This window comes from Apteryx mantelli, chromosome 3 (genome assembly GCF_036417845.1).
Source record: "Apteryx mantelli isolate bAptMan1 chromosome 3, bAptMan1.hap1, whole genome shotgun sequence".
In the NCBI taxonomy this organism is placed as follows: Eukaryota; Metazoa; Chordata; class Aves; order Apterygiformes; family Apterygidae; genus Apteryx; species Apteryx mantelli.
The window spans coordinates 87622095-87638087 of NC_089980.1; the positions used below are offsets into that span (position 1 = coordinate 87622095).

The window sequence follows — 15993 nt, forward strand, 5'->3', positions numbered from 1 at the left end:
ACGCTCATAGGATTTTACGATCTGGGAATGAATTTTTCCCTTGCTGCCAGATTGGCTTGAGCAATGTATGGTTTGAGGGATTTTTGTTTGCTTGTTAAGGTAATAGATAGACTAGATTTAACGTTTCTCCTTTAACAGCTCTAAGCTGCTTAATAAATATAGTGATTTCTTAATTTGCCAGCTTTCTTGATAAGTAAGAACTGGACTAGGAAAGACATTTTCTACAAGGCAGAGGCTGTGTGCGAGGGATCCCAGTGCTGCATCATTTGATAGGTTTGGGGAGGAATTGGCAAGACCTTCTCATGGTTGCAACAAATTGCAAGGACTGTGTGGTCTGCAGTGGACAAATTATTGACAGACAGTTCTCAAATTAGTTACCTTATAAAGTTACAGCTTAGTCGCACTTCACTGAGATCAGTGGCTTCAGAGGGCTAGCAGGGCGGGATCTCAAGATTTGCCTCTGTTCTGCTTCTCTTGAGTAACAGAAGGTATAACTATCCTGCAGAGTCACATGAAAGTCAGTCCAGTATCAGATGTTGTTTCTGACAGTGATGCTTAGGGAAGGAGTTTTAAAAGGCATGTATAGACTAATTGTTCCCCAGTATATTTTCTCAGAAAATAGCACACAGCAGCTTTGGAACTTCCTCTGTTGAAAGTCACACCTAGAGTATCATGTTTAATTGATGAATCTGACCTTTTTGAATGTCTCTGTTTTTTTAATTAATATATTTTTTGTTGTATACAGTACCCTGTGGCAATGAGTTCTACAATTTAATTATAAATAGTGTGAAATGTATTTCCCTTTGTTTATTTTAAGCATGTTGAATGATAATTTCCTTAGTTCCCTCCTTGTTCTTGTATCTGTGAAAAACAATGAATTTATTCTCTGTTCAGTCTTTCCATAGTTTTTGTGATGCAGTATTTATTTACCTGGTATTCATGTTTTTGGGACAAAAATGTCAGAGAGTATCTTTTCTGCAAAGTCTGGAGAAGTCGATGCAAAAAAATCTTCCATTGTTTAAATGGACTTTTATTCAGGTTCAGAATTGTGCATTTTGGGGCCAGGGAGTTCTGGTTTAGTCTACGCTTGCACAGCATCTTTTTATGCCTGTTTGCCTCTGTTGGAGAGAATATTTTGGCCAATATAGCATTTTTTCAGCCATTTTTGTTAAATGTTCCGTCCTAGAGACAAACCAGACAGGTAAAGAGCATTACACACTTAAGTGCTGTTACTTAAAATCTATCTAGCAGTTGGCTGAAATGACTTTAAGATTTTTTTTATTGTTATTACATGCACTTTTGTAAAGAATCTGTCACATCAGCATCTGAAGCTTTACAGTCTAGGCATTCTGTAAATTGGACAAGTTTTTTCACGAATGGTGTAAAATCAAGGAGGGGGAGTAATATTATCACTTAACATCTTGATTGAATAACACAAAAACAAAAGAAAAAGTGAACCTGCTATCAATTATTTTCATGCACATTATTTACAGTTTTTTTTCACTTTTATAGCCTGTATCTCTATTTATATAGAGGTAGATAAAAATGCTGAGTATTTGTTTCTTTTATATGTAGATTTTTACTTTTTCTTTGGAAAAGTTTCTTTTCATACTTGCTTTGCCTTTTTAAAAGACACATTCTTTGCTGTTTTTAGAACAATATCATTAATGTAGTAATCAAGGAAGTGCTTAATGCTGGAATTAATATTTAATTGCTTCTGTAGAACATTGCTCAGATATCATTTGTTGTGTTACTTTTACAGTGACAGAATTGTTCCTTTATTTTCTGTTGTGGAACCATGATAATGAACCTCTAGTTAAGGGCTCTTCAAGTCTTGAGGGCGGCTGGGGAGGGGGGCTCACGTGCTCCTAATACTGCAGAAATTGCGCTGGGAGGGCCTGCTTGGCCTCCCTGGCTTTGTGCCACCCCCATGTATTGTACCAGCAGGTATAAAGTCTCACTTTAACTATAAACACTGTCTCATCACCTGCATCTGAGACAGTGTCCGTATTTGCACTTTGTATTTCGTTTGGCTTGCATGCAGCTGTTAGCTTTGTAGTATTTAGGTATTAGAAAGATTTAGATACTTGGGGTTCCTAGAGAATAATTTAAAAAATCTGTTAATTTAATTTACCCCTGCCAATGCACACTTTTTAAACTTCTTACTAGTAATTTGTAATTTAGTTTCTCACTATTAAAATTTTGTTGCTTTCTGAGAAGAATAAGGGGAGTAAAGTTGGGCTTAAAATGCACTGAATGTAGTCTAATTAGATCCTGGGAGGGGGAGAAAGAATCATGAATTGTAAAAAATTATTTGTCACTTCACTGACATCCGAGTCAGGTAAAGGTTTACAAGATAGAGAATGAAATAGTCTTTCATTGGGCAGATAAGAAAAGATTTATGTACTCACATTTAGAGCAAATGAATCCCTTCAGTAGTACAGAGGTATATATATCTTGTTAGGATTAGCCAATTTAACTTAGACATAATCTGAATTTAAAGTACAATTAAACTTATTACAACATTTTGTCTCCTTTCTTTACAGGTGTACTGGTCTTCTGATACATTCCAGAATGCCGCTGGTAAAAAGAAACATCGACCCCAGGCATCTGTGCCACACAGCTCTGCCCCGAGGTATCAAGAATGAACTGGAATGTGTCACCAATATTTCCTTGGCAAATATAATTAGACAACTGAGTAGCCTAAGTAAGTATGTTGTCCAAATAGCTGTATTTAGGACTAATATATTTTGCATTCACAGTTTTTGTAGATGAAACAGGAACACCTTTTCAAATTACCAATAGAGAATTGTGCCTGAGCTTTGAATCCACTCCTTTTGTAGCTAGTGAAAGTAAGCTTTCTGTGAAAGTAAGCTTAGTTTTCAAAGGGGATTTTTGCAGCAGCACATCTCAAAGCTCTTCAGCCATATAATTCTGCTACCAGTGAAGCATAACAGAAAAAGATATCTGGTATTTAATGAAGTCAGTAGTTGCTAAACTAGAGCTATTCCTGAGTAAGGAATATGACATAATGAGGAATATACCACTGGTTGCTTAATTATCCTAATTTGCACACTTGGTGATGTTGTGGTCATTAAGGAAAAAAAAGTAGTTGTCTTTAAAACAGTAAAACCAGAAATGTAATTGTTATATAGGATTTCGAATAGCTGAAAGTTTTACTTCCTCCTTCAGCTATTTCTCCCTCAGTGCATTCTCAAAGGAGTGAATACTTCTCAGGCTCTGGAAGCCTGGAGGAGATTTTCTGAAAAGGCTGGTTTCTGTTTTTTTCCACAAGTTGCAGCAACTTTAGAGTTGTCAGATGAACCAGCACGGTAGTAGTTTGAATTTTCAGCACTGTAAGTGCTTTTTAACCACTAGGACACTAGTAGTTTCCAGACTGCCAACACATTAAATATTAAAAAGTACATGCATATACATACACAGTGTGAAAAGGCTTTCAGCTTCTTCAGTGTCTCAGGACCTTAGGGATGTAGCCTAATTTGTTAATTAGATTGATTTGGTTATTGTTTTGATGCTATACTGTACAGTATACCATCAGTATACCACAGTGCTGTGTTTTGGCAGCTTTTCAAAGCAGTTAGGGTACTATTAGGTTGAAGACTGTAATTGAGGACATGGAATTATGCTTACAGAACATATATATGAACATTAGTAGTATAACTTTGGTAACAGCGAGGAAAATAATTTAACCGTTTAAAACTCTTTTCAGTGAAGGGTGCAATAGAGATCACCACTTGTGGTCTTGCTCCATTTGGCCAAAAGCCTTTCTTGGAGTAGCCCTCATGTACTAGCCTCCTTTTCTAAGTCATCGCATTAACATTGCCTTCATTTCTTTTATTTTGCCTTATTTTAAAAATTCTTACTTGATTGCATATTCCATTTTGGGGGGATTTCCTTTCATAGGTGGCAAATCAAATTTATATTAATCCTGTTACCACCTGTGTCAGTCAAGGATGATGACACCATATTTATATATAAGCAGTTGATATTTTCACTGGGAAGTTTCATTTGACTTTTAAAAACACAACCAACCTCTTGGCTTTTCAATTTTAAAAAACAGCAATTCCCAACTCAGCATCACTCAGTGCTTATGTTTTGAGATTTGGCTGCATTTGCTATGTTTTCTTGAAATATAGACCTTATGGCTGACATTCCTTACATGACTGTTCAGGAAGAGATCAGGATGAAGCAATACCAGAACAGAAAGAACTTGATTAAGGGACAAAAGCTTAATCTTGAAGAACATCTGCTAAATGATCCCAGATGTGTTATGTGGCTTGCCTAATGCATAGGACTATTGAGAGATATTTTCAAGGGAATATAACCGTAATTATACTACATTTCTGTAAAAGGAATGTGGTTCTACATTAAGTGTGCATACATCATGATGAGCCCAATATTAGCTGGTTTTATTTGAGAGGAGTTCCTGGCATGAACTTGTGGCTCAACAGTGGTTAAAAAGGTACACAAAGTTGGAAATGACAAGGAAGGCAAAAGAGGAGGGAAAAGATGCTAGTTTAAAAGACACTCTGCACCAGCAAGCCCAGAATAGGTCATTCTGAATTTTTAAAAGTAAATTAAGCACTGATGAGCAGGAGCTTGTTACTTCAGTCTTTTGTTCTTCTCTGAAAATGGCGTCATGGTGTTTGTTTTTCTGTGCACAGTGTTTATACCAAGTGAATTACTGATGACAACTATTGCTTTTCTGAGTTTCATGCAATCATCTAATTTAATTTTTCACTTTGTAAGTTTTTGTTTTATACTGTGTATTTTTTAATAAAAACTGCAATTTTTTTCTTTACAATTAAACAGAAAATGTTTTGCAAACTAATCCATATTTCTCAGCAGCCTTATGGATTGCTGTATAGAAATGGAGATCCCATTATAAAGGTATATGAATACCTTTGAAAATATTTTGATCCTGATTCCTTTTGCTTTTCTGCCTATTTGTGCTAGTAGCAATACAAATGCAAAAAGGTTTGGGAGTTCTTCTAGCATGGGAATGTTGTCCTACATGCTTAAACCCAAATAGCCTGTCTTCACATTGTGTTTCACTGTTACCAGTGTACAATGAGGCCTGCTGACATGCAGATAAATTTCAGTAGTCTTCTGTGAGTCATAGCCAGCAGGCATAGTTTTACAGCCGTCCCCTGGCAACCAGCTTCTCTGCAGTCCTTCCCTTCTTGTTTTCTGTAGATAATGTGTATGCTTGAGAATCAACCTTTAAGTGGTAGGCAAAGCTAGGTTTAATGCTGAGGGGTGTAACAACGTTCTGGTAGGGCTTCGTTTCCTTTAAACTAAAGCTGCTTTTGCTTTTGACAGCAAAGTTATGCAAATTGAAATGGATAGTCTTTGACTTGATTAGCACTTAGTCATTTCTGCCTCCGAGGTTTTTCACTTACCTGCCTTCAAATGGAGGATTAATCTCCTGCCATTATGACTTTCAAGACCAAGTATTCTTAACCTTTCTTCTGATATGATATGGGCAAATAGCTCAGTGATGGCATTAGAGCTTTCAGTACTTCAAATGTTGCTGAAATACGTTATTTAGAAAAGGTAAGTTAGAGTTTTGTCATGTATGCAGTTAGTTCTCCATTCTTCTAGATACTCAGAACTTGACTGGATCAGTCCCTTAGCAACCTGATCTAATTGGACCTGTTTTGAGAAGGGGGTTGAACTGGATGACTTCTGGAGGTCCTTTCAAACTGAACAGAACTATGTTTCTATGATCTTAGCTACTATGTGTAAACAGAACATGCCTGCAGAAATGTTGTCTGTAACATGACAAGAATCCCATTTTCTTGTGCTTTAACATAAAAGGAAAAGAGCTTTACATCTGTAAGTCAGCAGTAGTTGCTATGTGTCTCTGTACAAATTCTCAATCCTTTCGTAGTTTATTTGGTGGGTTGCTTTTAGTTGTTTGGTTTGAAAATTTTTTGTGACCTTTAAAAGTAGAGATGAAAGGACAGAAATACCTATAGTATCTCCTTTGATTGATAGTCCTTGCCTTTCTCCCTGGAGCATGAAAACACATCACTCAGTCTTGATGCAACATACAAAATTGCCAGGAAGTAATTTTTTTCCTGTCTATTCCCCATCTTCTCTAACTTCATAAAAGGTCCTGTCTTCTGACAGCTTTTCTTAGCACTGTGGTAAAAGTAACTCTCTGGACAACAACAATAGATGTTCTAGTTTCCTAGCCATTCTTCTCTATATTTCTTGCTTTCTGATTATATCGGCATTAGAAAAGTGCGTATCTAGTTTTTCAACCATATTGCAGCTGCATTAGTACTCCAGTGCTGCCTGAGCTAGTGTATGTTGTGGTATATCAGGCTACAGCGTTCCAGCATACATGAAACATGACTGATAGCACTATGCAGCTGTGCCATTGTTAGAAGGTGGATAAGTAGCTCTCTTGTGTGGATGCAGCCTCCTCCATTTTGTTCACAACTATCAACCAGTCTTGCTTTTCCTTTTACTCAGCTGTTCCTTGTACACAGAGTCTTGATACCATATGAGAAACCTAACTGACTGGGCTCATTCCTATTCCCAGTCTCTGACATTTCCATCTAAACATTTCTCCTTTTGAGTACTTTCCTGTATGTATGTTCCTATTACAAATATTTATATTGCAAGCGTTCAGGCCAAAACTTTTTTCTTAATAGCAAGATGTCATTTCCCTTTATTATTCTACATCTCTGTAAAGAAAGAGCATGCTGCATAACTCTCAGTTGGCTAAGCTGGAGTGCCTTTTATGTTAGTGAAAAAAAGCTTCAACTAACAGTAACCTTTCCCCTCTTCCTTTCTTTGTACTATTTTCCAGTTTTACCATGTTTTCCTAGTTAGTTCTTTTCTTCGCCTCTAATTTGTAAGTTTGCAGGCAAAAACCACTTAGTTTTGAGCATATTATTTTCCTTCCTTTTTTTTTCCTCCCAGCCTCTTCTATTTTTTTCCCTTTTCTTCCTTATTTTTTGCTTACCATGCCATCAACTAGAAGTGTTTTAAACACTGTTCTTCTTGTGTGAGACATTTTCTCACCTCAGAAAAAGCTTCAGTTTGCCAAAGCTTTAAGTATTATGTTCAAAAAGTAGGAAATGTCTCTCCAGAAATACTTACCAGCAAGGTAAGGACTGCAAGTAATCTTGAGAACCAACACATTTCACCTTGAAGACCAACCTATCTCTCCATCCTGTCTGGATACCATCTTCTCTACCTGGTGAAGCCCCCACATGTTGCATGATCAGAGACTGGTCTCTGCTTAGATCTGCATCTAGATCTTTCGTCAGTATTTTGGAAGCAGCAGAATCCCTACAGCAGGTTCCTGCCCTACGAATCCTGCTTCCCACTGCTCACAAGAATGTTCGGTATTCTCTGTGAATTTTCTTCAGTATTCACCACTTTTTCTTCTCCATTATTATCACGGTTGCCATGGAACACTAGAGAAAGTATTCTTATAGACATGGAATAAGGGAACTGATGGAATTGAAAACCAAAGGCTTACCCTACATTTCAGAGATGCCACCCTCTCAAAGAGGTCTTTTGTTTTGTTTTGGGTTTTTTTCCCCCTATTGTCTCCCCAGTGGTGGTAGTGACCTCTCAGTAGTGTCAATAGGATACTAATCTCCATCCTGAGTGATAATGGGGCAATGAGAAAATGCTCTCAAACCTAGAGTCAGTAATTGCTCATTAAAACCACCTCTGTGTTAGAAATTGGAGCAGTAAAAAGTCCTACATGCTGTTAATTCTTTGCCTACACAGAGCACTGAATTCAGGTGATAGCAACAAAAAAAGAGGAGCAAGATTTCCCTGTGAAATGATTTTTAGGACAGGTGCATTCAACATCAGATTCAGCTATCAGCAGTCTCTTTCCCAGATTTCTGAACACTTTGGTTGACCTCAGCCAGTTTACTTGATGGTGTCGCAGGTAGGAGGTGTGAAATGGTATCTCAGACCTCCCTGACTGGTGATTTTCAAGGACTGATCTTATCTTCTTGGATATCAGCGGGAAGCATCAGACCTGCTCCAGACCTGGCCCTTACCAGTGTTTATCTGATACTTTTGATACTCTGGTCAGGTTATCTGATAAATGCCTTTATTTCATTTTTTCTTTTAAGGGTTCTTTCCAAAGTAAGCTAAGAAGGACTTTGTTGAGACAGCAGTCCCTAGTCTGGCTAGCCATTTTGGCATCAGAGTCGTCTTAGGATATGGGAAGGGACTTAGAACATTTTCCCTAGTCCTAGTCATACCACATTGAGGCAAGTTCTGTCATTCTGTCATATCATTTTATCATTCAGCATGAATGCTCAATGGTGCGCTCTTACCAACAAAGAGAATTTGCTCATTCCCATTTCTTAATGTTCTCATCAATAGTCAGAGGACTCACCCAGGCTCCACCTGCCTGGCTAAAGGAACTAGAATGTCTGTTCAGTGCTCTCTCTGTGCCCTTAGGATCCTCGGTTCCAGTCATCGTGGACCACTCTTACATTTTCATAACGATAGGTTCTTAGTTAGCTTTGCTGAGCTATATTTATTACATGGTTTTCTAGAGTTTGCTCACCTACAGCCAATCAACTTCTCAAGGATCTTATTCCAAGTCTAGGAGGTAGCTGAATCTCTGAGCTTTTAGTCTGTCTCCTAGCCACTGAGCTGTGAGATTGAAACGATCCTGATGAGAAATAACCTTCTGAACCAATTGATTATGGTTACACTTTCCTGTGAAGGCATCCTTCCTCTTAGCTGTCATCGCTGCAGCAGGAGTTGGAGACAGCCTGGATCTTATCAAAGATTCTTCATATGTTTGGGGTTTTTTTTTACAGCTTTGCTTAGAATTTGCTAAAGGCTGTGTTGAAGTTGCACCTTAGCCAAGAAATAAACATAGCCCTTGCTCCTTCATGGTTAGGATGGCTCCACAGACTTTGGCTGCCATAGATTCTGTTCTTCTACAGTGCAAGGATCAGACCCTTCCCCTGGTACTTTAGTCTGCATTTTGCTTTTTCAGAGAGAATATTTGTTAGAGCAGTCCTAAAATCATTTTCCTTCTTGAGAAGGCTCACAAAATAAAACATTCTCTAATAATGTAAATACTTGCCAGTATAGCAGGGAGTTTACTTAGACTCAACTACCAGGTGAATGTACTTACAGATAAGCTCTGAAAGAAACATTACCGTAACTGCATTTTTTTTGAGTTGTATTATTTGCAATTACATACACTACTTACTCTACTTTGCTTGTATTTTCAGAATCTTTCTCAGAGCTGAGGATAATCAAATGTTGTACAGTTTTCTAGCATCTTCGCATAGCCATAGGAAGGAGAATGGAGCCCCCTGTGTACTGATAAAGCCAAATAAATGCATATGCATTTGTATGCAGACAGATATATTCCTGATCTGAATCCACAAACACCCTTTGTGTGAATGTACATGGAGATAACACATTTTTGAAGAACTGTTGATTTTTTTAAAGTGTTTTTTTGACTAACATTTGGGGTCAAAAAAACCTCAAAGACCTAAAATTGTTTTCTATATTTAGATGAAAATTATCTATCAAACTGTAAATGATCCACATGGCTAATTTGATCCTATTGTGTATTCAGACGAGTGTAGACATGCCGTTAATAACCTATTACTGCTGATGCGCACGCTTCTTTGTCTTACTGAAGTTACCTACATATGTTGTATTTTCAGAAAAATGAGTGCAGCTGTTTAGGTGTTTGTTCTTTTCTTTCAGTTAACAGTGACAGTCTTATACTGTAATTCCTGTTATTATATACTCTTGGTCTATCAGTGATGTTTTGTGGAAAACTCAAGCAAAATATTTTTTAATATTTGCCAAATTCTGAAATTATCCTATTCCTAACCTTTGGTCTTATCCCCACAGTTAATGATTGCATTTAGTCACCTGTCTACATTGACTGAATGGTCAGGTTTCCATGTTTTCTCACTTAATCTGCTATTTACTAATATGTTCAAAGTCAGAATTCAGTTTTTTTAAACTCTGTGTCTTGTTAAGTATTCATTACATATGCACAGTCTTGTACAGATTAAAACAGCTGTTTGCCTGGGAGCCCATCAGTGGGCTTGGAAGTGGGCATTTGCCACCTTCTCCACGGGCACCTCCTGGGTGCTCTGTTGAAGACCTGCCGCTCTGGCACTCCTGATGGAGCTGCTCTCCTCAGAGTGGGGAGCCCGGGGGGCTCTGGCCCTGGCAGGGACCCATCCCTGTGTGCTTGCAGGGGAAATACCACCTTGCCATCGTGGTGTTCTTCCGTCCAGCACCTGCTGGCCCCGTTTATGAGCCCAGCTGGAAGCTGGTATTTTGGGGGAAGAATGAGTTTTGCTCTTCCAAGCTCTGTGCTCCCCTGTGCCTGGCAGAGGCGGCTGTTCTCCTTGGCCAGACCTGACTGATGGAGAAAGATGTCAGCTCCTTCATGGCTGGAGAGGCGAGATGTTTTGTAGCTGCCCTGACTGCAGGAGGAGGGGATGGAGTGGGACGCACATCCATGCAGGCCCATTTCACAGGCCTTCTTTCTGAGAGGAAACAAGCTGAAAAACAGTTGTCTGTTCCAACCACACCACACTTTTCCCTCCAGCCATGTATTAGAGCTTTGGTTTCTGTGCTGCACAAACCATCTTTTTATTCCAGCAAGAAAAAATGACAACTTCTCCCTAAATAAAAATCTAGGGGGAGGATGCAGGGAAAGGCAACTCTCTGTCAAAGAACTTGAATTAAAATATTTCACTTTGGCAAGGCCAGCATGCTTTGGTAGGTCCCAGGACTTCATTTTGAAGATGGAGAGTTGCTCCTGACTGGTGGGAGCACGGGCACTGGGGGAAAATGTGGCAAATGGCCCCTGACGTGCAGATATTTCCACTGAGCTGCAAAGGTCACCATGGGATGCTGTTGGCACTTCAGCCCTTGGGGATCTGTGGGCCCCTTGCAGAGGTGTGAATTTCAACCCTTTGACAGTAGGTTTGCTTCTCTCAGTCATCCTCTGTGGACCTGCTTAGGAGGAGGTGCTCGGTCCCATGGGGCTGGAGGGGTGCAGACCCCACGAACGAGGTGTTGCAGTGACCCTTTGGTGTTGCAGGGAGAGAGGAGCAGCGAGGATCTTCACCCTGGCTACTGGCTGGGCAGTGCTGAGACAGATGGGTGCCCCTGTCCCCAGGTGCTGCTACTCATGGCTTATGACTGGGCAAACCCAGGGTCCTCTCAGGCTTGGTGGCAGCTCGCCTGCTGTACACCCTGCACAAAACCAGCCTTCACCCTATAAATCTCCTGGTGGTGTTGACACCCCCTCTGTGATGAAGCAGATGCTCGTAACTACAGCCTTATGGCTCGCAGCTGCTACGAACAGTAGCTCTCCTAGTAAATCACTGATGCTCTGTTAACTGGCCTTGCCTTTCCTACCTGATCCTCTTTCCTGTCCTCCTGCCCCTCAGAGAGGCCCTGTACCCCTGGGATTTGCTTTCACCTCTAGTTGCTGGTCTGTAGTGGCCCACAGGTCCCAACATGGCTGGGAACGAGCTCAGGTAAAAGGTCGAAGGGAAGCCGGAGTGCCCGTGCGTTGGGGTGCAGATCTGTGTTGCCCTCCGTCGCGGCGCCCAGCTGCTCCTCTGCCTGGTCTGGGGCTGCTGGAGCCAGCCGGAGCCGGCTGTGACTGGCCTGGGCAGTTCTGGCTGCCCCCGCAGCCCCAGCCACCCGCACCTGGCCACGTGTCTGTGTTTCCTCCCGCTCCCCGCTGCACGCTCCGAAATTCTTATATGCCTGCCTTTTTGCTCAAACAGTCAATAAAAGAAAATTAATGAAGTTGAGATGTGAAGCTGAATCAACAGGCAATGGAGATATTAAGCTCTATGTCACAATTAATGGAATAGGAACCCTGGTTATATATTGCTATTGGTTTCTGTAGTAATGAGTAATCCTGAAAGATTATTTTCAAGTATGCATCCTATATTGTGTAGGAAAAAACTATTCAGTACTGAATAATGTAGTTTTGCGCAGCACAGCATGTTGAGAAAGGATTGTGAAGTGGGACATGAGGTGTTTTTTCTGGATGTTTCTGTTCCATGCTTTTATTCTTTTATTTTTTTGCAAAATTTACTGGACAAAATACTATTTAGTAGTGTAAATGGAATTGAAATAATAGAAATCAAGGAATAGCATATTATTGCATATAGATAACAGACTGGTATCGGTAACAGACTGAATTCCTAGCTTATTCTTTCTAATTTTTTATCAATTTATGTCTTTTTCAAAAATCAAATGACCAAACCAGGTATGTTCTTAATTTGTAATAATATTTTGAGTTTTTTATATTTCAATATATTAACATATTAACTATTTTAATATAATATTTAATTTAATATTATATTAAATTTAATAATATAACATTGCTATGTTACATGCAATAATATAATGGCATATGTAATGTATTAAATGTTTTTATATTTCAATGCCATTATTATGTATGTTGGATTGGATTTTGCTAGTCTCTCTGTGCCGAGCTCCAGCAGTTTGACAGAGTAGTTGAGCTGAATTTCTAAAGGTTAATAATTTTGACAACACTAAACAATTGTCTCAATTGTGATTGTCCCACTTGAGATATCTCACATATGAGATTTACTGGAGATCCTCTTGAATTTCCCCAAATGATGCTGGTTTATGGTATTAGCACTTTAGGTGCTCAATTTATTTGTTCATCTAGTTACTTAAAATTTGGACCATGGTTCCTAGAGGCTGCTGGTGCCATAACAGTCTGAGTGGTACTGTTTCATCTTCAGCTTCAGTTACAGGGTTTGGAACTCTTTTCTTTAAAAATGCAAAAAGATAGTAAAGAAATGGCTTCTTCTGCAAGTCCTGCTTCAGGACTCGTGTCCCGCTTCTTGTCTGAGAGACTTTAACTAAATCTGGTAGTAATTGGTCTGGTGCTGTGAAATGATTCATTTAAATGTCCTTTCCTTAAGGTTTGCTAACGGACACAGCATTAGAGAATGCAGTAATTCAGGTCAATTTAAGGACCTGAGTTTTGGGGGACTGCTAATTTATGCCCTGATCCCTCAGTGTATTAGTGTGTTTCTAGGAATTTGTACAGCACGATGTATGATTCATAAGAGATCTATCTGCCACGCTTACTAAAATGTGGATTAAATTAAATGTTTAACTAGTTTGAAGTAAGGTTCAAAACTTTATGAAATGATTGTAGTTTACTTTCCCAGCCCCAGGAACAAGACAAAAATAAACTTTCTTTTCCCTTAGAAGACTCATATCCCTTCATAATACTGTATTGGATAGTTAAAAATTATTCAGTTGTGCACAGAAGCCAATGCTGGACAACATTTTCATATGCGTAAGAGATTATGGAGAAAAAACAGGAGATAAAAGAGAAATTAAGGGGAAAAACTGGTAAAAGATGAGAAATGTAAAGCTGATCAATAGCCTTTCAGATTTTGTAAGACACTGTGTACTTACCGCTGTGGTGACGAATAGGAGTGGATGATACATGTTTTGGTGGTTTTAATTCACAGAATCACAGAATCGCTGAGGTTGGAAGGGACCTCTGGAGATCATCTAGTCCAACCCCCCTGCTCAAGCAGGGTCACCTAGAGCACGTTGCACAGGATTGCATCCAGGCGTGTTTTGAATATCTCCAGAGAAGGAGACTCCACCACCTCTCGGGGCAACCTGTTCCAGTGCTCTGTCACCCTCACAGTGAAAAAGTATTTCCTCATGTTCAGATGGAAGCGTCTGTGTTTCAGTTTGTGCCCGTTGCCTCGCGTCCTGTCGCTTGGCACCACTGAAAAGAGTCTGTTCCCATCCTCTCGACACCCTCCCTTCAGATACTTGTACACGTTGATAAGATCTCCTCTCAGCCTTCTCTTCTCCAGGCTAAACAGGCCCAGCTCTCTCAGTCTTTCCTCATAAGAGAGATGCTCCAGTCCCCTAATCATCTGTGTAGCCCTTCGCTGGACTTGCTCCAGTAGTGCCACATCCCTCTTGTACTGGGGAGCCCAGAACTGGACGCAGTACTCCAGATGTGGCCTCCCCAGGGCTGAGTAGAGGGGGAGAATCACCTCCCTCCACCTGCTGGCAACACTCTTCCTGATGCACCCCAGGATACCACTGGCCTTCTTGGCCACAAGGGCACATTGCTGCCTCGTGGTTAACTTGGTGTCCACCAGCACTCCCAGGTCCTTCTCCGCAGAGCTGCTTTCCAGCAGGTCAATCCCCAACCTGTACTGGTGCATGGGGTTATCCCTCCCCAGGTGCAGGACCCTGCACTTGCCTTTGTTGAACTTCATGAGGTTCCTCTCCGCCCACCTCTCCAGCCTGTCCAGGTCTCTCTGAATGACAGCACAGCCCTCTGGTGTATCAGCCACTCCTGTCGGCAAACTTGCTGAGGGTGCACTCTGTCCCTTCATCCAGGTCATTGATGAAGAAGCTGAACAAGACTGGACCCAGTACTGACCCCTGGGGGACACCGCTAGCTACAGGCCTCCAACTAGACTCTGCGCCGCTGATCACAACTCTCTGAAGTTTTTTTTTTTTTTAAAAAAAGAGGAAGGCAGTGAGCAGCATTATTTTTATTCTGTTTTTAGCTAGTAGAAGTACATTATTACAGGTCTGCTTTTGATGTCAGGAAAAGAATTGTTCAAAAAAGGCTATCAAAACCCCCAAGTTCCTGGGGGAAGGAAGAGCTGCACGTCACTTTCAAACAGTTTATTTGGCTGTCACAAAAAGGGCACTGACTGACGCCAGAGGGAGCTGCATTCCTATATCCCTTTCTTACTGAAGCGTTATTGTGAAAACAGCCTTTTGAGGCAAGAAAAAAAGCTGTGAGAAGAGTAATAACGTGAATAATATATTCCTTCATTAAAAATAAATAATAATGTATCTTCACATGTAAGTGAAAAACCCATTGTTCTATTAATAAAAATAAATGCCAGTATGACGGTTGGAGAAGTAGAGCTAGTAATATTGGAGAGAATATGAAGATTTTTTTGGAAAATGGCAAATTTACTGTATAGTTCTGGTCAATTAAGCATGTTTTGCAAATACACTAAAATAAACTCTTCACAGATGTTGAAATTATTTATTTGCAGAAGTCTATATTGTCATTTAATTGAATAGGCAAATAAGATCGCTGATCTTTCTAATCTAATATTATGTATCCAGCTGTGACCAAGATCCTAAGGCGTTACTTTAATTGTCAGTCATCTGTCATTCTCTTCATAGTACTGCATGAAACGTCAGTACAGTTTTTGAAAAAACAAATAGGATGTATATTTCCTCCAGTATTAATAATATACTGGCAATATTCATTTTATACAATAGAATTAATTTTGGTCCTTTACTATTCTAAAATATTACTTATAAATTAAGTGGAATGAGATCGGCTTTGTTTACTAAATACTGAGACTCAACACTGACTTCAATTTAGGATGTCATTTTTTTATTATAAGATTTTTCTTTAGCTAAGTTTTTGTGCCACTTCCTGGTGGTCAGTGTTATATCTTTTGTACTCCATTCAAAATTGAAGTTATTTATATAGAATACATGCAGATATGACAACACAAATACTGGATTATAAATGCTATATACATATGTATATGTACACAAAGTACTGTTTTGAACAGAAGTTGTATATTTCACTAAAAATGAACATTTTGCATTGCTTGAAAAAAGCATGTAGTTAAATAAACTTCAAGTTAAGGAGGCTGCCAGCAGACATGTAGGTACAGACATTATGGTTGGCATACCACTTCAAACGTGCCAGATTGTTTTAAATGTATTTCTCATTTGAGGATTAGTGTTTATAAGCCTCAGCAAATTATTTTGTACAATATGTTTGTGGCTGCATGCAGCATAATAAAAAGATTTTGAGACTGATTATCTACAATCGGAGCTCATTAGCGAGGTAGGTGAATTGTAAACCTGAAGAAATTATGTAGATAAAACAAACTATAGCCTTAAAGT

The 15993-nt window shown here is 39.5% G+C and overlaps 1 protein-coding gene across 4 annotated transcripts in view; it reads left to right on the forward strand.

Moving 5' to 3' along the window:
- Nucleotides 1-15993, forward strand: part of WASF1 (WASP family member 1) — a 103313-nt gene that overhangs the window by 68335 nt on the left and 18985 nt on the right. For 3 of the 4 annotated variants that reach the window (XM_067293868.1, XM_013949014.2, XM_067293867.1), the window contains exon 2: nt 2547-2707. In XM_067293868.1, the coding sequence (XP_067149969.1) occupies nt 2575-2707 (133 nt within the window). In that variant the 5' untranslated portion in view covers nt 2547-2574. The remainder of the gene's footprint in view (nt 1-2546; nt 2708-15993) is intronic. The other variant, XM_067293869.1, reaches the window with a different exon arrangement.